We start from the raw sequence: 21,268 nt of genomic DNA, 5'->3' as shown, positions 1-21,268 counted from the left end.
TTGCTTGAAAGACATATTCGATGATTTGATGCTGATGAATTACACACCACTGACTGTAAAAGTAGTAGTAGTAAAATTTCGTTTATTTCTGTTGATTATAGTGTATACATTGATTTTACATTTCAATTGATTTGCCTACACAGCAAAAAAAAATGTAATATCGATCAACGCAATTCAAGCTGATGTATGAAATAATGATGTAATAGCAAAAAGCAGATACAATATTACATCAATGGATGTAATTTTGTTCGCAAAATCGATGTACATCATGCAATGTGATATTACACAACCGATGGATCGACCTGGTTGCAGCAGTTTCGATGTAATATTCAACAACTTTTTTTGCTGTGTATAGGATATATCTGGCTCTTCATCTGTGTTCATTGTGTATTCTAATTTAGTAGTTGCGTATTTCATCTAGTTAACAGAAAACCCCTTGGGGGTGTGTTTTGTTTTAATTGAAAAATTTGATAACCTACCTAACTACAAGTCTAACTTAACTAACGTGCCAGATCACCTATGATCTGAAGATCTGATCTCAGACGGGTGTCTCTGAACCTTTCCAAGGAGACCGTTCGTCGCTCTTCGAGAGGCTGAAGACCAGCCAGGCGGTGAACCTCAGAATTTCGGGTCCTGGACTGTTTATCCTAAGGATCTTGTTCTGGAGTTTGTATGTGTTCCACACATGAATTGTTGCAACGTGATCAACAAATCAATATCTATGTGTCGGCCACATATTTAATATATGTACATATAAAAACCATGCGTGACCACACATACTATTCATTTGCGTATAAATTTCATGTGTACTTCTGAGTGGATTCTGTTTATGTGTGGTCAAATGAAAATCATGTGAAATTTCACATTAATATATTTGTCAAGAAAAATGTTTAAATTGTTTTGAGTGAACCATAACCGAAACATTGAAGTACACACACACACACACACACACCATAACCGAAACATTGAAATACTTGAAAATTTTAAGATAAAGTATAATAGTCAAAAATGCATGAAAAACATCAATTTTGTGTGGTTCTACGTCATACTGCGGTCGTGTCTAGGACACAACCCTTTAATTTTTTTCCTTTATTAAGGAGATTTTTAGCCTTTTGGCTAGTTCATCTCCAAAAGCTCATGAACCGGGGACCAATGGCTTTACTTCCCTTCCGAAGGAAGGCGTGATCAGAGATGTTATGCCTCAGAACATCCCGGCAGCGCCGACTGGGATTGAACCCAGGCCTGCTGGGGTGAGATGTATTCACACTTACCACTACACCACCGGCGCCGCTAAGCTATTTGCCCTTGTTGAACGTTCCGTTTTCCGGAAGTGTTAAGAAGCAAAAAAAAACATTACGTTTGAAGCTCGGTTTGAAGTGGATTTTTAAAATATACACTGATAAAATTTGACGCATTTTTATTGGCGAATTTCCATGTAAAATTCCACAAGATTTTCTTCTGTCCACACATAAACCGACATAAACAGAATCCATTCACACATGAAATTTATGAGTCAAATGAATAGCATGTGTGGTTACACATGAATTGTATGTGTACACATTAAAACTATGTGTCCGACACATATATATTATCTGTTTATCACATTGCAAAAGTTAATGTGTGGGGCACATAAAAATAATCATTGAATTTTTATTAGTGTACAAATTTGTAAATTTGCCTGTAAAGATTTAGAAGAAATATAAAGTGGCCTTGGTTCTTTTTAGGTAGGGTTAGATCTCGGGTTAGATAAAAATAAATACCTTTCAACGGAAGGGTCTGTAAGATTAGAATAAGATACAGAAGAATCAGTTAGTTCAGATGCAGTACAATGTATGGTCTATCGTCGAGATCAGTAGACGACCTCTCATCAAGTCTTCGCGAACAACCTGACACGAACCTCTTCGATGATCCTGAAGCACGCAACATTCTAGCCATCGGAAGAAATCCACAGTGGGATTGATGGACACATCCGTCCAGGGGATTGATGGACACATCCGTCCGATGGAACCGATAGAATCTCCTCAGCGTAGTTTTCTTCCTACATCACTTTGAATTATTTTCCACTGCTTTGCTGTCAGTGGTATATATTGTGTGTGGCAGGATAAATTCTCAAAATGGGATTATACCATCTGTTCTTTGTTTATGGCCGTACGACTGCGCCCATTCATTTAACACACGGCGGCTCTTTATCCAAGATTCGCTCTTGAAGCCGCTGCCATAAAATACTATCTAAGTTACACACCTGTGTAGAATCCTTATGGGCGGGGTTGCAGCGCGCTTATGAGCGGTGCGCTTTTTTCGCCAGTATGCAGAGTTAGCATAATTTTGAAAAAAAAAAAATATTTGAATCAATGTATTACAAGATGTAATTGCTGCCGTGTTCGCGGAAAATATTTATCCTAGCCACGAACACGCGTACAAAATTTATAAGTTGGTTCGTGTCTAACCTAATTCGGTAAAATTATTTTTATCTAGATAAAACATTTCTTTGGTTTTGACAGATAGATCCCTGCACATTTGAATCGGCCGTTATGGATTCTCGATCAAGAGTTAAGTTTAAGTTTCATGTCGGTTCGTCGGTGGTATTATGATTAATTATGATTATAGATACTATAGATTCCATAGATAAGCGGAGGAAAAGTATAATGTAGCAAAACGAACTGTCAGTTAGTGTAGCCAAACGAGCATGACATCATCATGGTGTTGTTTGAGGGAGAAGTATTGTAATATTATGAGCACAAAACGCTTTCCACACTTCACATTCCGATTTATTTCGCGGACAACGGAAGAAGGAAAGATAAAGCAAACCATTCCTCGATACATTATTGCAAAGATTTGCTTTGCACTTCATTTTGAACTTGTACGCACGAAACAAAACAAAACTGCACAACGAAGAGCTCTATGATGGCATGAACTGCTTTCACGGATGCCAGTAATATCATTTATTTTTCATGGTTGCCAAAACAACTTTTTGTGCCTCCGCTTATCTATGGAATCTATAGTATCTATAATTATGATTAATCATAAAATCAGTGCCAACATTTCAAAGGGGCGTAATTGCATTTGTAAACAATGTCTTTAGCCGTCAATTTCTCGCGAATAAAAGCTCACTCATGAAAAATAATGACACCAATAGGTAGAGGAATGTTTCCTCTACCATCTAGCATTGTTATTTTGAAGGAGTGAGCTTTAAGGTGCGAGAAATCGACAGCTAAAGCCATTGTTTACAAAAGCAATTACGCCCCTTTGAAATGTTGGCACTGAAATGTATAAATTTTAATCATTCTTATAAATATTAGTTTTTGAGTGTATCCAGTTTGGTGTTTGATTGCTTGCATCGTTTTAGCACCGGGGTGACAATCTGACGTCAAAAAACCCAAAAACCGACGGCCGCGCCACGATCATTCGGAAAACGCGGAGTAACGAAGAAGAGACTCCATTTATTTTTTCACTAATTCTGATTGTGAGAAGAAGAACATTAGTGCAAAAATTTGATCTTATCCAATAGATGCAAAACAGAAGCAGGTTTTAAAAAGTGAACAAACTTAACAAAAAGTGTTCTACCAACTAGCAGAAGTAGTGTATTGAGGGAAATACATCGATTGAAGAAAATACTGCGGAAATAAGTTTACGACTCAATCCGCTAGCATGGAGTGTAAGTCTGCCATCTTTGTTGCGATTTTTTCGGTTTTAATTTGGGGAAGGTTTTCCTTCGTTGGGAAATCGCACTGGTTCTATTTTGTTTGTAATTTTGATGGGATGGGACGGGATTTGATGGAGGAGCGTCAAAAATATGCTCATAGTTGAATTTTCAAAGAATATGTCGCCTTTTGTTTGGAATGAAACTTAATGCTGATTTGCAATGTGATTGTTTATAGTCTCACCGAGTCCAGACAGTGACAATTCTGGCTACTATAGGAATCGCAACCGCCGGGACGACCGGGACCGAGGCAACCGTGGACGTTCAAAGTAATTATCCGGCTGTGCACAAGTGTAACTTGAAGAAACTGCACGCGTAATGCCCATCATGAGAAACAAAGAGGAGTTCTTTGTTTGGACGATCTCCAAAGCAGCAGGATAATTTACGAATTCAAATGCTAACCGGATGTATTTTGATTTTTAGGGAACGCCACTACCGACGCTACAGCCGTAGCCGATCGCGATCGTACAGCAGAGAGCGATACATCAGCAATAATAACCGGCGGAGCCCTGAAAGAGATCTGTACAGGGATTTGATAGATCAGGATTATGGCGATAATTCGTACGACAACCGGTACGTTTTCATGACATTTGTTTGTATCAAGCATAACTATTCAAATCGACGTATCTTATTTTGTAAACAATCACTTCAATCAACGATTTGTGGCAGAAAGATTCCCCTACCTGATGATGGTGTTTGTTTGCGTGGGTGAGTTAAGACAAATCGTCGATTGTTTACAAAACCAGATACGTTAATTTGAATAGTTTTGCTTTATATGATTGTTTTAACATGTTTTGTTTTCGTTTTGCAGTGACCGAGACCGGTACCGTCACCGAAGTCGTGATCGCGAGCGCAGATCAAGAGATAGAGATCGCAGGTAGGGTTCAAATGGCTTTCCGAAAATGTAGTTCTTGACCGTAACATTCAAATAACGAATAGGGATCGCGATAAACCAAACAAACGGAACTATTCTCCTGTGCAAAATTCAAATGAATTCGATGATAACTATGATAGCGACAACAACCAGGAATTCTTTTACCATCAAAAACCCAATAACAAAATCATCGTTCGGGGATTGGCCGCACATATAACCGAAGCGGATGTAAGTACCGGAAATTTGATTGATTTTTTGACAGAATTTTTAGCTTATTTTTATCCAAACAGATTAACAGTGATCTTATACAATGCGGGCTTCAAGCGCTCCACGTTCGGTTGATCCGGAGAAAGAAAACAGGTAATAATAAAGCACCATACTGTTCTATTATTTTGTTTAGATCTATTATTACCCATGGTAAGTAGAGGACATGTGACAACGGAAATGGTTTAACATTTTCTAAGAGCGACACTGTAGAAAATGGTACACCAAGTAAACGAAAAAAAGGAGTAATCGCGTATTTGGCCGGCAGAAAAATGGCAGAAATCCGCACGCAATGCAAAATATACCAAGCAAACCCGCGTGTTTTCCTTTGTGTACGAAGTCGATGGTCCGATACTAAGGTGCGACAGCTATATCGTGTCAAAATATCTGTAGCTAATGACCGCAATGAATCCCAGTGCCCGAGTATCACTGAAAGGCGTAACATTGATATCGTTTGTGTTTTGCTCTTTCTTCTCTCCACCCGACCGATCGCGATTTAGGTGCATCTAGAGGTTTCGCATTTGTCGAGTTCCGCACTGAAGAGGAAGCAACTCGCTGGATTTGCTACAAACAGGTATCGACCCGCTCAACAGAAGATGTTCAGGGACAGTGTTTTGCGTTTTAGATGGAACAGAGTGACCCGCTTTGCGGTGAGGTAAATTCTATCTGGTTGGTGTAGTCTCTCCGGTATTGAATAACTAAGAGCGTCGTTGGGATTTTTATAACATGCAAGTAAAATATTTTTCTAACTAACTGCCCATAATCGGCTGTCCTATCTTTGCTTGATTTCCTCATTGTTTGGGACGGAATTGATGTCTCCTGATGGTCTCATCAGTGAGCAAAAACATGCAATATGACAAGTTCAAAAACGTTCCAACTATCGAACACTGAAAAATGTTCACGTACGATTTATGTGTTCATCCATCGTGATTAGTCAAGTAGATAGGACCTGATTTCCACGTTTATATGAAATTGGGGTGCAAACTACTGGAAAACTGGTAACTTTTACGTGATATTCACTTCTGTTTAAAATGCTAATTTGTACGTAAATTTTGAATGAGAATTATGGAACGTATAAATTTATAGAAGCTGTCAATATTATGCAATTTTATCGGGCAGATATAAATTCCATTTGTTTTATTTTAATTGATACTTATATCACCTCATAAAATTGCAAATTATTGACTGCTTGATTTTTATCAGGTAGAAATGCTTATGAGTATTTTATTTCTGGCAAAACATTAACAATTGTCAGTAGACCCAAAATACCGATGCCACCTTCTAAAATTGTAAAAATAGAAAAATTATAGCAAGTTGCTGGCAATTTTTCAATTTTTTAGGAGTTCTTCCACCACGCACGGTGACTCCATATTACAGTGGATCATCGTTATATAGAAAAATGCAAACTTTACCTCACCAATCGAGAACAACCCCTTTTTTTTTTGGTTCCATTTGGAGTCCCAAATAACTGTGCAAAATTTGGGGGCGATTGGTTGTAACTCGGCTTTCCGTTGCGTTTAAAATTTGTATGGGAAAACCAACTTTTTTGCATTTTTATCCCTAGAGACCACAATTTTGCATGAACCATGCCACCAAGTATGTACAAATATATTCCAGAAAGTGCCTTACAACTTTGCCAAAGGAAGTACGAAGCTATAATGTATCTAAAAAAAGATATAACTATTAAAATATTTATGGTTTGAATTAAACACCAAAAATCCCTTTTTCTGCCAACACTGCCGGTGTACCAATGGTACCAATGGGAGTCAGATTCCAAACTGAAATATTTTCGAAGTTTGTTATCTTGCCGATCTGATATATTTTTTTTTTATATTAATTTATTTGTACAGGCTCAATCGAATAAACTTTACAGAGCCGAGTTATCATTTGCATTATACATGATTAATGTCTTACATCTAGAGTTAAAGGAATTGAACCGATTACTCGCGGTCGTCTCGAGGTTAGTGGAGATTTACAATTTTTTGGATGGGGAAAGGGAGAAGGAGGTTTGAAATATGATTTATTATACAAATATTTAATTAATCCTAAAACATGAACTTATTTCTATTCATCTTGAAAACAAACATTAAAAAAACTACACGCACAATACACAAACTAAACACAAGGTTAATCAAACTTACAATCTAAGGTTAGTATTCTTAAAGTAAACATATATGAGTTTCATAAACTCCAGATCACGTCTAGCCAAAATATCCCGAACTGGAACATTAGGTTGTCTACCTCGAGCCCGAAGGGAATCGCACAGCTCAGATCTGACTCCACGATGCTCAGCACAAGACCAAAGGATGTGATCGGCGTCTTGGTAACCTTGTCCACATTCACAGAGATTGCTGTCTCCCAGCCCAACACGAAACAAGTGAGCGTTTAACGAATAGTGATTGGACATGAGGCGAGACATCAGACGAATGAAGTCTCGACCCACATCCAACCCCTTGAACCAAGGACTCTTCGACACCTTAGGGATGATCGAGAATAGCCATCGTCCCAAACTTCCTTCACTCCATTTATTTTGCCAGCTGGCGAGCGACTGTTGACGATAAATGAAGAAAAAATCATTGTAGGCGATTTGTCGATCGTAAATATCGCCTTGCATAGCGCCCACCTTAGCAAGTGAGTCCGCCTTCTCATTGCCCGGAATCGAGCAATGAGATGGGACCCATGCAAAGGTGATGACAAAAGATCTTAAAGATAAAGCACTCAGAAGCTCTCGTATTTTCATGAGAAAATACGAGGAGCGCTTTACCGGCCTCATGGATCGAATAGCCTCGACAGAACTGAGACTATCCGTAAAAATAAAATAGTGATCTGGTGCAAGTGAGGCGATCGTTTCTAGCGTATAGTGTATTGCCGCCAGTTCAGCAACATATACGGAACAAGGAGCTTGAAGCATTCGAGAGGCGCTATGAAATTCGTTAAAAATACCAAAACCAGCGGACGCCTCTATTAGTGATCCATCTGTGAAGAACGATCTTGCGGAATCAACTTGGCCAAACTTTGCAGTGTAAATTGACGGAACAATCATGGAACGATGATGTTCTGGGATTCCACGAATCTCCCGCGTCATAGATAAATCAAAACTAACTGAATTGCCGAAGTCGGAGAAGCATACACGATGGGGATTATGCTGTGAAGGACTGACATCCTGAGTTATGTACACGTAGTACAATGACATAAAACGAGTTTGAGGGTTTAGCTCAAGAAGCTTCTCAAAGTTTTCGATTACCAGTGGGTTCATAACTTCACAACGGGTGAGGAGCCTGAGGGACAATTCCGAAAACCGATCCGATAGTGGCAACATGCCCGCCAACACTTCGAGACTCATCGTATGAGTCGAGTGCATGCATCCTAACGCGATACGAAGACAACGATACTGGATACGTTCCAGTTTGATGATGTGAGTTTTAGCCGCCGACTGGAAGCAGAAACTACCGTACTCTAAAACCGATAAAATCGTTGTCCGGTACAACGTTAGAAGATCTTGCGGATGAGCTCCCCACCACGTTCCGGTAATTGTTCGGATAAAATTAATCCTTTGTTGGCATTTCCGCTTCAGATACTCAATGTGGGATCTCCAGGTGCATTTTGAATCGAACCAGACCCCAAGATATTTGAAAGACATAGAATGAGTGATCGGCTTACCCAAAAGTTGAAGCTTCGGTTGTGCTGGGCTATGCTTCCTAGAAAAAACGACCAACTCAGTTTTCTCCGTGGAGAATTCGATACCTAGCTGGATAGCCCAAGTAGACAAATTGTCTAAGGTATCCTGTAAGGGTCCTTGCAGGTTGACCCCTTTGGGCCCTGTCATAGACACTACGCCATCATCTGCAAGTTGTCTCAACGTGCAGTTGTCACTTAGACAATTGTCAATTTCTCTACAAAAGGGGGCTTAAACATGAGCCCTGGGGGAGACCCATGTAACTAAATCGAGAAGCTGTAGAGTTTCCATGAGAAAAGCTCATATGTTTCTCTGACAGCAAATTGTACAAAAAGTTATTAATTAATGGGGAAAGGCCACAAGCGTGGAGTTTGTCTGAAAGGACTTCAACCGATACTGAATCAACCGATCTGATATGTTCAGATGAATTATTCAAAAACAATTGCTCTATCGCATATGTGTAGTTGAAGAGGGGGAGGGGTAATAATATACCCCCCCCCCTCACTCATATCAATAGAAGTAAAGTCTCAAAAACATTCGCTCAATCTCATAAGCGTAGTTAGAAAGCGGGGAGGGGGGAGTTGGTTTACTCTATAAGTAGTTTTGAAACGAAAATTGTTGTAGTGTAAATATATATTATCCACTTGTCCGTTCATTTGTTTATGAGGAGATGTTGTTTGAATTATTAGTCCAACTGCTATATTATTTCTATATAAAGCTTTTATTAACTGCCATTCGGGCCACCCGTATATAGAAAACACAGAAGTAGTCGTACGTCAAAAACCAAAAACAGTAGAAAACGGAAACTGTCTTCACCAGTTTCGTCTCAGACACAGGTACACTCGGATTTCGCTTGTTGAGCTGCGTTTCGGTTGGGCTCCCAAGTCAAACGTCATTTCTATCATTGCTGATTCCTTTTCGAAATTGCGACCGGCTTCATGCAAAAACCGGCAAACGAGTGGAGTAATGATACAGATTATTTCAATGCGCTGAATGAGGTGTGAAACTAATTTCTGACTTATCAAGAAATTCACCCGAGACCTAGTTCAACAGCAATACAGGGAATAGAACAGCATCAAAAAGAGTACCTTGAGAAATCGTAGAATGTATTAAAATGAAATATAATCATTACAATCCAATGACATTTGTGTGAATATATCTGACATTGTATATTGCATCAAAAGAGTAGGGAAGGGTATGAGGGTACTCGCTTTCAAAATTGCTCTTATGAGATTGAGCGTTTTTGAATATCCCATCAAAACAAATCGAGAGATGGGAAACTCCGAAGTTATTTTAGTCTTTATGTTTACTTTCATTGATATAAGTGAGGGGCGGAAAGGATACAGTAAGCCCCTCCCCATATCTAACTACGCCTATTAAATGTAGCACATCCCAACAAACAATTCAAAGTCACAAATAAGCATACATATTGAATAATTGCTGTATAACAGTGTACAATGGTACAATGCTGAATAAAACAGGATGTCGAACTATGTGCTAAAAAAAAAAAGCTCATTGAGATCGATATATGCGTCTTTATTCCGCGGCTTGCTCTGATATGATTAATTTACTTATTAAAAGCTTTATAAACGTTGACTGTCTTCCTGATTCAGAATTCGACTGTTTTCAATTTATTTAATAAAATGCTTTTTTAGACGTCTTATAAATGTTTTCTAGCTCCATTAATAGATGTCATTGCATTGCTTTACAATATTGCTGTATAAAGGTGAATACAGTCAGCAAAATAGCTCTTATACCACTATGCGTCCATGTCTTAATTGCATGCTTTATAAACGACGTATTAGATTCAATATTCCACAACACTGGTTCAATCTAACAACAAGACGAAATCAGTAGAGTAGTGGTTACCGTTTCCGCTTCCCAAGTAGAAGGTCGAGAGTTCAATCCCAAGCTCAACCCTTTTTTATTTGTGTTCTAAATCGTAATCATCGATCATATCACTCACGACAACAAATTCATTGATTTAGTTTGATAAATAACCCAGCATCCTTTCCTTGGAAATTGGAGAGGTGAAGAGGTAGAATTGGTCTCATGTAAAACAACGACGAATGAATTAATGATTGCCACTGGACCTTGGGACGATCGGGACGAGGAGGATCGGGAGTGCTGATAGGTATTCAGTTTCAAGCAAGTTTTTATTAGATATTGAGCTGCCCATAAGATGTATTCTAGGATAGCTCAGATGGGAAGGCAAGCGGCTGATGATCGGAAGGGTACATGGTTCGTCGGTCTCTACCGTTTTTTTATTTTTATTTTCGGGTTAATTTTCCTGCAGTTGAATAATCGTTTGATAAATGTATAATAGTGTTCAATATAACTTTACTTCACATGATAATCAAACGTATACATCATCGCTGTTTAAGGAAGCAAAAATGTCCAATAAACGCTGAATAATAAAAAAAATGATCGAATAAGCTCTGTTACAACTCATGGAAGTCGAATAAAAGCTTCTCGACATACCTTAACCAACACCATGTTGTGGTTGAATAAATTCTCCAGATTTGTGTGAACAAAGCCTGAACAGCAGTTATTATTAAAAATTGTACAAGTATTATTAAGCATGCAGTTGAATAGTTGGGGCCTCCTTAGCTCAGTCAGTAAAGCATTCTAGAACAATACATCCTTGAGCAAAGTTGTTAGGCACTTCCTGGGCTATACTTTAACGTATTTAGATGCGTAGATTGTGCAAAATTGTGGTCCCTAGTAAGTAATAAAGATGCAAAAAAGTAGGTTTTTTCATACTAATTTCCGTACAAATTTCAAACGCAATGTGGAAACCTGAAAATCAAGTAAATCTCGTTTCGCGAAAATATCGAATTCTCAAATACACTAAATCTGTTTACGTGAATAAATAGTCGATTTTAGCAAAAACTTTACTGAACATGTCGTGTAATGCAGGTCAAAGTTACTAACGTCACGTAACATTTCGCAATCGGACGAGATTTTTTTAGAGTAAATGCACTCAGAATAATTTTCACGTCAAAGCTGCGTGAAAACATACGTAGATTTTTTCCATCGTACTCATTTCATGAAGCTTAACCGTCACAGGATTATCACATAGAAGTTACGTGATTTGGTCGGTAACATCATTGGAGGATTCTAGTACACACAAAATTATCGTTAATATAATAAAAAAAAAACATTGATAGAATTAAAAGTTTGCGTTGGTTCTTTTTGGTAGAAAGTCTTTTGCATTCAAAGCAAAGGTTAGCCAACTGTCAATTCTAAAGTAGCTCATTTTTTAATTTTAAAAGTTGAAACTTTCAAATTGAATTGTAGAGCTGTCAATCTAATAGCCTATGATTTTTAAATATACTTATTAAAGGTTTTAATTTAAAAGATGGGCATTTTTATCACAATGATGTACTTTTTATCTCAAATAGGGGAAATGCAGGTAATGTCGGCCCAAGTGTCCCTAATTTGGGCCCATACATAAATTCAGCAATTGACTAAATTTTCAATAGCAACCAAAAATATCCATTAGTAACGTCCCAATAACGCGTTAATTTAGATACAATTGATAAATAGCAGATTTCTAGCGATGGGCCCAATCTTAGATGCATAGGCCAACGTTAGAGATATTTCCCCTATGATTTATTTTTTATTTAGTTGCTCTAGAAAAATGAACCACATACATATTTAATTTAATTTATTTTAGTTTATTAAAATTTTCAATCATCACTGAAAGGCCACTGCGTTATGGAACCTTCCATTGGAAGCATTTTACACAAATGGTACAGTTGATATCGGGATAATTTCTTTCTGATGGGCTCGGTGTACGCGAGGATGTGGGGACGAGCTTGAAGAAAAGTTTCTGCTTAATGGTGATGGTTGGTGGGAGCAGCCTTACTTTCCGGCAAGTCTGACGAGGCTACTGAAGGTCAAAACACATCAATTAGTCAAATCGGAAGCAAGATCGAAAGTCCTCAAAAATTTCATCAACTTACCTCCAAATCAGGCAACTGGAGTATCCTTCCACTCGATAGTGTCACCGCGGGTGCCCCCATATTTTTATTCGTATCGTAAAGAAGGGAAACTAGCGTGTCGGCGGATGAAATATGTCGGAAAATAGATTACACTGCTGCTACTTCTGCAAGTTCTCATAGCTGTTTTTGTTTTGTTTTTTATTTCCCATGTCAAATTTAGCGGGAAACGGAGGTCCAGTACTGTCAAAAACTACGCAATGAAAAGGTATTTTGACAGTTTTACAACTTTTATTTAAAAAAGTCACTTTTAAAATTACAAGTCGAAAGTGAAAGAAACATTTCTAAATCAAAAATATAAGTTTAATTTTGAAAACTTTCATAATTGAAACTACGAATTTTGGGAAACTTTTAATTTGATTATACATTATTTTTATAGCAACAATTTTTGTGCTTTGTGTGTAGCAATATTTTGACACTGTTTATACAAATATTACCTTAATATGTTGATAAAATTTTTACTGTATTCATAGTAGTAAAATATAATAATATTCCTTTAATATATTCATATATTCTAAATACACCACAGGGATCGTCCATTAATTATGTCACACTTTTAGGGGGAGGGGGTATTGGAAACTGTGAAGAGTCATACAAAAAATGTGACAAAGGGGGGAGGGGGGTTTAAAATGGTCCAAATTTGCGTGACATAATTAATGAACCTCCCAACATCAGTTTTTTTTTTAATATTCGATACGCAGCACAAACAATCTGGACGATCATTGGGATGGGCCGAGGTGCTTTTTTCCTTAGAGGAAAAAAACTGCTGGACAGCTTGATATCATTCTGTTGAGCACGATGAAACAGTCAGTTTGTTTTTGTTGAGAAAAAAAATCCATAATTTTATACTTACATCTTGCCACTATCTTTCAAAAATACCGAACAAAGGATATCGTGATACCGCCATGATTTGCAACGCTCTGAGTGTACCTACCTACCACTCTTTTTTAGACGCGGAAATGGACTCAGTGTTATGTGAAAATCACGTACATTTCATTGATTATGTAGGTGTGTTAAAAAGGAACATTCTGTGAAATTCAATGAACATCACATACATACTTAGATTTTTTTTTGCCGAGATGGGCACCATCGAGCAGCTCGGCAATCTATTTTGCTGGATCTCAGTGAAAAATTTACCGATATTCAGTTAACAAACCGGAATTTTGCCGAGATCTCGGCTAACAAACATAAATTTTGCTGAGATCTCAGTAAAAATAAGTGCCGAGCTTGCTCGGTGGTGCCAATCTCGACAAAAAATCTAAGTGTGTATATTCCACGTGAGCCACGTAAAACTGAGAGGAGAGGAAAAAGTGAGAGCTTACGTGATTTTACACGTAGCTTCAACGTGTAGATTATTTTGAGTGTAGTACATTACATATCTGACGAAAGTTATAGCTGATGAGGTCGTATTGCCAAAACCGGGTAGGCACTGTACCTGGATTTTTTCAAACATTACTGGAATATCACGGAATTTGGTTTAGCTCATTATTGAGTCGCCACCCTGTATCTGCAGGGAAATGAACGCAGAAGCATGGTAACATGATTAACATTCGAATTCTGATTTTTAGAAGTTTTCCGAAGTCTCGGATAAAGAACTTCTCATTATTGAAAGACATATTTATTATACGTGTTCGGGCTAATTGAATTTGAGAAAGTGTTACATTCGGGTTAGTGTTATAAAACCGTTAAATTGTTGTCATTTTTCGATGGTTTGCTGATGGGTATAAAAACCGTGAAAATCGACTTTTCGATTGCTTTTACTAGTGTTCTTACATGTAAATCAAGAATCGAAAAAAAACAGTAGGGGAAACGCACTAGTTCCTATTTTGGTCCCCTTTTGACGATATTTCACGTTGCTTACAACTTTGATATGTTCAGATGCGTTCAGTTTGTTGGTACAAATCATATTCATCGGTGTACATAAACATTTCGACCACAAAATGCACGAATATTGTAATTTAATCGATTTTCTGAGGAACCTATTGCCAACACCAGGGTTGGTAGTGAGTCACTTTTTAGTGACTTAGTCACTTTTTCAAGCCAGTCACTAAAAAATCTCTTTTTTTAAGGCCAAGTCACTAAAGTCACTATTTCTTGTAATCAGTCACTATTTTCAACTTTTTTAGCGTGAATTTATTTCCAGATTGATCATTCTTTGCCTTGGGCGTTTAATCGTCTTTCTCTATCTACAGGGTGTCACAGAACTTTGGCGAATTAATGAGTAATGAAAATAAATGATGAGAATTTCAGTGAAGCTCCATAAACAAACTGCGGGAACATAAGGGAAGTTAATACGCTGAAAATATGGGGAACTTACTGGAAGCTTTAAGAACCTCAAAGCGGTTCTTTTAGCATCCGAAAATTTTCGGGAACTTTTATGAAGTTCCTAGAATTTCAGAGAACTTCACAGGTGTCAAGCGAACTTGAGAAATATAGAAAACATGAGGGGTATTGTGCAATTTTTTAAGAAGTTCTAAGTACCTCAGAAAAGCTAGATCTAGAGATTTTTTTTGGGGAATTTCAGACCTTAAGAGCAGTTTTCGTAGTTTTAGTCCAGACTTTTGGAGCAGTTTGAATATCTATATTCGTAAATTTAGAAAAATTCAGGACAGTTCCATGATATACTGAAAAAAAATCGAGAACCTTTAAGATGTTCCGAGAATTTCAGGGAAGTACAGAGTCGTTCAGAGAATTCATGAAAGCTTCAGAAATATTTCAGAAACTTCACCGAAGTTCAGAGAATTTCAGGGAAATTTAAAGGTTTTTACGGGAATTCCATTTATTTCCGAGCAGCAGAACCGAGATCTTCAATAGAATTGAAAGTTTTAGGGAAGCTTCGAGAACATCAAGACAGATTATAGGATCAAAAGGCAGTTCAAACAATTTCAAGGAAATTGTAAAAACCTTAAAGAAGTTGCGAGAAACTCAGGGAATTATGAATATATATCAAACAAATTGCTGGATTATCAAACAAATTAAGAGAACTTCAGGTAACCACTGATAAGTTCAGGGAAAATTAGGGACCGTTTATAATGTTTATAATACTTAAAGGAAATTGTCGAAACTTCAAGGCAAATAATTGAATTTCAGTAAAGTTGCGGGTCCTTAAAAAAATACTGAAAATTCAGGGCAGTCTAGAGAACTTTAAGGAAATTCAATAATCGTTTAGGCAGTTTAAATACCACCAGTAAAGTCTAGACTATTGAAAAAGTTTTAAATAAGTGTATTTAAGGGAAGTGAACTTCAAAAAAATCTTGAGAACTTCAATGAAAATCTTAGAACTATATTAATTATTTCGTTCTAATTCCATGAAAATTTCAGTAGCACAAAAGTTCCAGAAATTTAGAAAAACTTCGAAAACTTCACAGAGAGACTGTGGTCTTCACAAACATTTCGAGAACTTTATAGAAATCTTTGGATCTTAAGGAGAGATCCGCGAACTTCAGGATTTTTTATGAACATTGGGGAGGCCAGTTTCAGAAAATTAGTAGGAAGTTAAAGCAGTTCCCAGATTTTCAGATAACTTCAGAGACGTTAAAAAGTTAATTGAGGTCTTCACTTACGTTCAGAAGCTCACTGAAGCTTAAACATTTTTAGGGCAGTTCAATTAAATTCAGCACAATACAACAAGATTCATGAGAACTGCTAAAACTTTAGAGAAGTTTTGAGAATTTCAGAAAAGAACAAAGAACCTCAGAGCACTTCCGTTAACATTAGAGAAGTCACATAAATTTTAAAACAGTTTAGAGAACTTCAGCAAATTGTTAATAGTTTAGAGGACATCCACGATCATTGAAAAACTTTAGGAAGTCCTAAAAAGTTCAGAGAAGTTTAAGAATTTGATGAGAAGTATTGTGAGTCTCAGGCTAGTTTCTCAAACTACAAAAGAACTTCAAGGCAGTTTCATTATCTTCAGGAAAAAAATTGGGAACTTTCAAGTAGTTTTGAAAACCTCAAAATAGTCCATTCCATATTCTACGGAGATTGCCATTGAAATATTCCTCAAAATTTTGGTGAAGCTATCCTGCGAATTTAATTTTCGTTTAGTTTTCCTTGGAATTCTCCACAATAAGAAACCCTTTCGAAAGATTCTCCTAATATTCATTGAGTTCATTTCAGATTTCCTTTTCATTCTCACTCCTTCCCTTGGAATTCTACTCACATTGAAAATCTCCTAAGAATTAATTGGCATTTCTCCTCACAAATGACTTCTATTTCTTCTCATAATTTGTTTGGCAAACTCTCCTGAATTCATTTTCCGAATTCCTGTGAAGATTTCCTGGAGTTATTCTCAGATTTAATTGTAATCCTCCTTTAGTATTTTCAAAAAAAAAATCCAATGACTTATGCTCCGGATTAGTTTTCTCCCACAAACTTTATGAAATTATGCTCAGAATGCCCTTGGAATTTTCCTCTGAAGCTCCTCAGAAATTCCTAAGAGTTTTCATTAAAATTTACTTTTAGGTCACTTTTTAGTCACTATTTTTACACCTGTAAATCACTATTTGGTCACTTATTTCATCAAAATGTTTAGTGACCATCAGTATTTTTAACAGCAGTGATTGCTACCAGCCCTGCAATACTGATGCATTTCCCCTATTATATTCTAAGTTTCCGTGCATCGGAAATTTTCTAGCTCCAACTTCCATAAAGTTGTCAGTTGAACCTTTCTTGTCTACGTTAGCTGCTTATCCTAATACCCCGGACAGACTATGGCTTATATCATGTAATATAGGCTGTCTTGCAATGAGCACTCATACATAGGATTTCCAGTGAAAACTAGATGTATGACTGTTTATTGCAAAGCAAGCCTATATTACATTAAATAAGCCATAGTCTGTACGGGGTATAACGCGTATTTCGCCGACATTCTGACAATCGAATGATTCAGGCATCCGTAAGATGGTCGGTATGTGAAACAGCAATGCCCGTCTGTAGAAGATATTCATTGTCAACTAACATTTTATCAGTTCGAGAGACTACATCAGGAGATAGAAAACGTAATGCCCACCGGGTCTTCTACTGTGTGACATTCGACGGTAATTTCTACCCACGCATTTGACCGCAATCAGCATATTCGATTCGACCAAGCAGCACTTCGCGTGAAATGGCAGCCAAAGCCAACGGCTTGAACCCAAGAGTTAGCGCTAGGCTCACTAGTTGTGCGGAATTCTAACGCTTGGTCTTTCTGTTTTCTCTTACGTGCCGTTTCAGGGGATGTTGGTTTTCAACGATCACCGAGCCATCATGCAGTACACCTATTCACTGCCGGCTGAAATGCGTGCCAAGGACAAACCGCAGACCGATTGGTACTGTGCTAAGGTAAGATCACAGTAAAAGCACCACGCAGAAAAAATCTACAATAATATTGTTGACTCACAGATGGCTAACAATATTTTATTATTGAGCAACCTTGTTGTTAAATATTGTTGATTCATCAACCAAATATTGTCAGCGGTGGATGAACAATATTTTTGTCGAATTCAAAGCACCGACGAACCGACATACCACAGGAGAATTTCGTTTGTCCACAATTAGATTTGTCAAACGGGCGATTCGATCTGTCAAGGGCGATCAGATCAGATCTTTCAAACGAGGTGAGACGCAAACCAAGGCAATATAAATTCTACGTGTGTTCTTGTCCTTGCTCATGATATGACGCGATCGGATGAGTAGATTGCGGTAGTGTTTAACGTATTTTAAATATGGCGTCTTGTTCAAGAATTTGAATGTAGCTTGTATGAGCTATCACGTCGGTTCGTCGGTGTTCAAAGTCCATTTCTCTGCGTGAAAAGATTGGTGTATTCTAATAATATGGTATATTTCTGCAGTGTGGAGTGTTTAACTTCAAACGCCGTGAGAACTGTTTCAAATGTTTCGCTTCTCGTGAAGAGAGCGAAAAGGGTGGTGAAGGAAGCGATGAGATCAGTAACATCCTCACCAAGAAAATCATGCTCCGTAATCTGGACGTGTTGACCAACGAGGAAAGTGTGCTCTGTGCGATGCAGGAGAAGATCCCGGATTTAGTTTCTAAAATATCGAAAATAATGATTTGTCGGGACCCTCTAACGCAAACTTCGCGAGGAATTTGCTATCTGCATTTTGATAACTTGCTCGATTCGATGAACACGCACAATGCACTGAAGTCAATTGAACCTATACTGAAAATTGATAGCAGAGAAGTGCTTATTTCGTACTGCATGGATACAGAAAATCGAAACCTGGTTAAAAGCGGAGCTAAACCTTCAAATAACGGAAACAACTACCAAGATTCAGCGGCTGGAGGTAACACGTCCGGCGGAAATTATCCAAACTCGTATCAGTACACAATGGCGGATGTTCCCAGACTGGCGGAGTATAGCGCATCGGTTTATGCATCGAATCCGACCGAGCATGAACATTATTTACAGTTCTATACAAATTATTATGTAACGCAAATCAACCAAGTAAGAACATAATTACATGAGTGAAAAGTTAATATAAATAACTTAAAACATGTTCCTCTTTCACAGGGCCAAGTGAACAACTTTCCAACAGAAGCTCAGATGGGAGAAACGGCCAACTCTGGCGCAGCTGTAGCTCAATCGGCATTAGCTCGTAAACAAGGATCCAAAAACAAATCAGAATCAACGGCGGCTCCTGCAGCGACGGTGGCTCCCCAACCGTTGCAAATTCCCAACGGCACCGACGGAAAGACCTACCGTAAGTATCAAAGCCGCACCTACAATGACTTGGCTCCTACAATATTAATATGATGTTCCATCTCCAGCTACACCGGATGTTTCGCAGTATCAGTACGATGAGACTTCCGGGTTTTACTACGATCCTTCAACCGGTTTATATTACGATTCCAATTCACAATACTATTACAACAATGAAACCTGCTCCTACCTCTACTGGGATAATGAGACAAGCACGTACATTGTAGCACCTACTTCGACGTCGACGGCTGCAGCTACGACAGAAACTTCCACGGAAGCACCAGCAGCAGAAGCTGCTTCTGCAAACACAAATGGTGAGAAGACTGAGAAAACCAAATCGAAAGACCAGCAGCCACATGACAAAGTGAAGGTGGCGAAAAAGATCGTCAAAGATATGGAAAGGTGGGCAAAGCAACTCAATCAAAAGAAAGACTACAACGTGATACAGCCGCCGGCGAGGGTCGAAGAGGCAACGCTATATTCCTCGCTCGGCCAGATCTCCTCTCGATCCGGAGAATCTTCGGGCGGTTACGCAGATGTGGGTTTCTCATTGCTAGAGAAGAAGCAAAGCACCCAAGCGGTTTCCAATTTCCTCATGGGACAAGCTAAGGCAGCGGTTACCAAGGGAAGCAGCAATTTGGTTTCATCGTATAACTCCGATTCAGATAACGAATGCGATGATGCCATCGGAGAGCGGGAGTACGTTGACTTTGAAAAGCTGACCTGCTTACTATGCAAGCGTGCATTCCAATCCCAGGAGATACTGAACAAGCACTTGAAAATGTCTTCGTTACACAAGGAAAACTTGCAAAAGCTGAAGATAGGATTTGCCAATCAGAGCGGTTTGGCTAACAAAGGTGGTGCCTATCGAGATCGTGCGAAAGAGCGTCGTTTGAAGTATGGTGAAGTCGATCCTCCACCGGTTAACAAGAGCAAGGAACGGTTTCAGCGTGAGATTGAGAAACAGACACAAGCATCTTACTCAGCTCCAAATCTGGCCGCCGTTCCTATTAGTCAGAACAACGTAGGAAACAAGCTACTTCAAAAGATGGGTTGGTCCGAAGGGCAAGGTTTGGGCAGAAGCAACCAAGGCCGAACAAACATAATTGAGGTAAGTTAAATTTGGTTTTATCACAATTCCTTATCAAAACGTGTAATTTTTGGTCTAGACTGAATCACGGGTGGCAAATGTTGGGCTGGGCATCAAGGCAGCAAATTACGGAGCCACGGGAGATGACTACAAAACGTATATCAAGAAAATGATGAAGTCGCGGTACGAACAGGTGGACGTAAAAGATTAAATTTAGCACTTTTTTCCTCCCTAGATTGGCTAGATTTAGACTTATATCATGCAACATGGTAGCATTTTATTCTTCTTTGAGGAATAAAAGGTTGTAAAAATTTAAAGTTATTAACACTAGATCGATAGTGCAATCAATCATAGGTATCTCGTTTGTATTTATCCGAAATATCCCTAAGTTTAAACTCCCTCCCCTTGGCTAGTTTTTAACCTGGACGTTGGTGGGCGGGCCTAATCTTATGCTTTATAGTGGAGCGTTGGAGACGGTTGGTTTAGGTCCGGCATCGTTGGCTCATGGCGTCATGAGCATGCGATGAGGATTACTGAGCTTCCCCTCTCTGATGAACCATTGCATAAGAGAACCAAAATTCTAGCCTGAAGTGATAGTATCACACTTGTTACTCCTTTATTTGAAAACCGCGTTGTAGTACGCTTACGTATAGGCACTGACGTTGGGTGCGATACTGGCGGGTTTTTCGCAAATCACTCTTATTTAATTTATTTGTACGCAGATAGATTTATTTGGGTTTTGCAAGGGAATTATACTATTGAAATATTTCAGAAAGTGCCCAACGGTGCTCCTTCTATTTGCGTGACAAGCTTTCATCAAATATTATAAATTAACAATATGGTTCACTTCCAGAATTCCCATATATTTCTGAAAAGACGCATAAGTAATACCCTCTCCCGGTGAGAAAGGTGACTAAAAACATTTGTGGCCTTATTTTTTAAGCGTGTATTCAATTCAT

At 38.3% G+C, this 21,268-nt stretch overlaps 1 protein-coding gene across 1 annotated transcript; it reads left to right on the top strand.

The window, feature by feature from the left end:
- Nucleotides 1-3,460: 3,460 nt before the first annotated feature.
- Nucleotides 3,461-20,662, top strand: LOC135706525 (RNA-binding protein 5-A-like). Its single transcript, XM_065228139.1, has 12 exons — nucleotides 3,461-3,655; nucleotides 3,879-3,969; nucleotides 4,124-4,273; nucleotides 4,512-4,577; nucleotides 4,640-4,802; nucleotides 4,865-4,934; nucleotides 5,339-5,412; nucleotides 17,733-17,840; nucleotides 18,350-18,964; nucleotides 19,031-19,220; nucleotides 19,288-20,330; nucleotides 20,389-20,662. Exons 1-12 carry the CDS (start codon nucleotides 3,649-3,651, stop codon nucleotides 20,518-20,520), a joined length of 2,709 nt encoding a protein of 902 aa, XP_065084211.1. The 5' UTR covers nucleotides 3,461-3,648; the 3' UTR covers nucleotides 20,521-20,662.
- Nucleotides 20,663-21,268: the final 606 nt, after the last annotated feature.

The sequence above is a fragment of the Ochlerotatus camptorhynchus genome, unplaced genomic scaffold (genome assembly GCF_037179485.1).
Source record: "Ochlerotatus camptorhynchus isolate MF236.1 unplaced genomic scaffold, CSIRO-AGI_Acam_v1.1 ptg000284l, whole genome shotgun sequence".
NCBI classification, from domain to species: domain Eukaryota; kingdom Metazoa; phylum Arthropoda; class Insecta; order Diptera; family Culicidae; genus Ochlerotatus; species Ochlerotatus camptorhynchus.
This window is presented reverse-complemented; position numbering and strand designations above follow the sequence as displayed.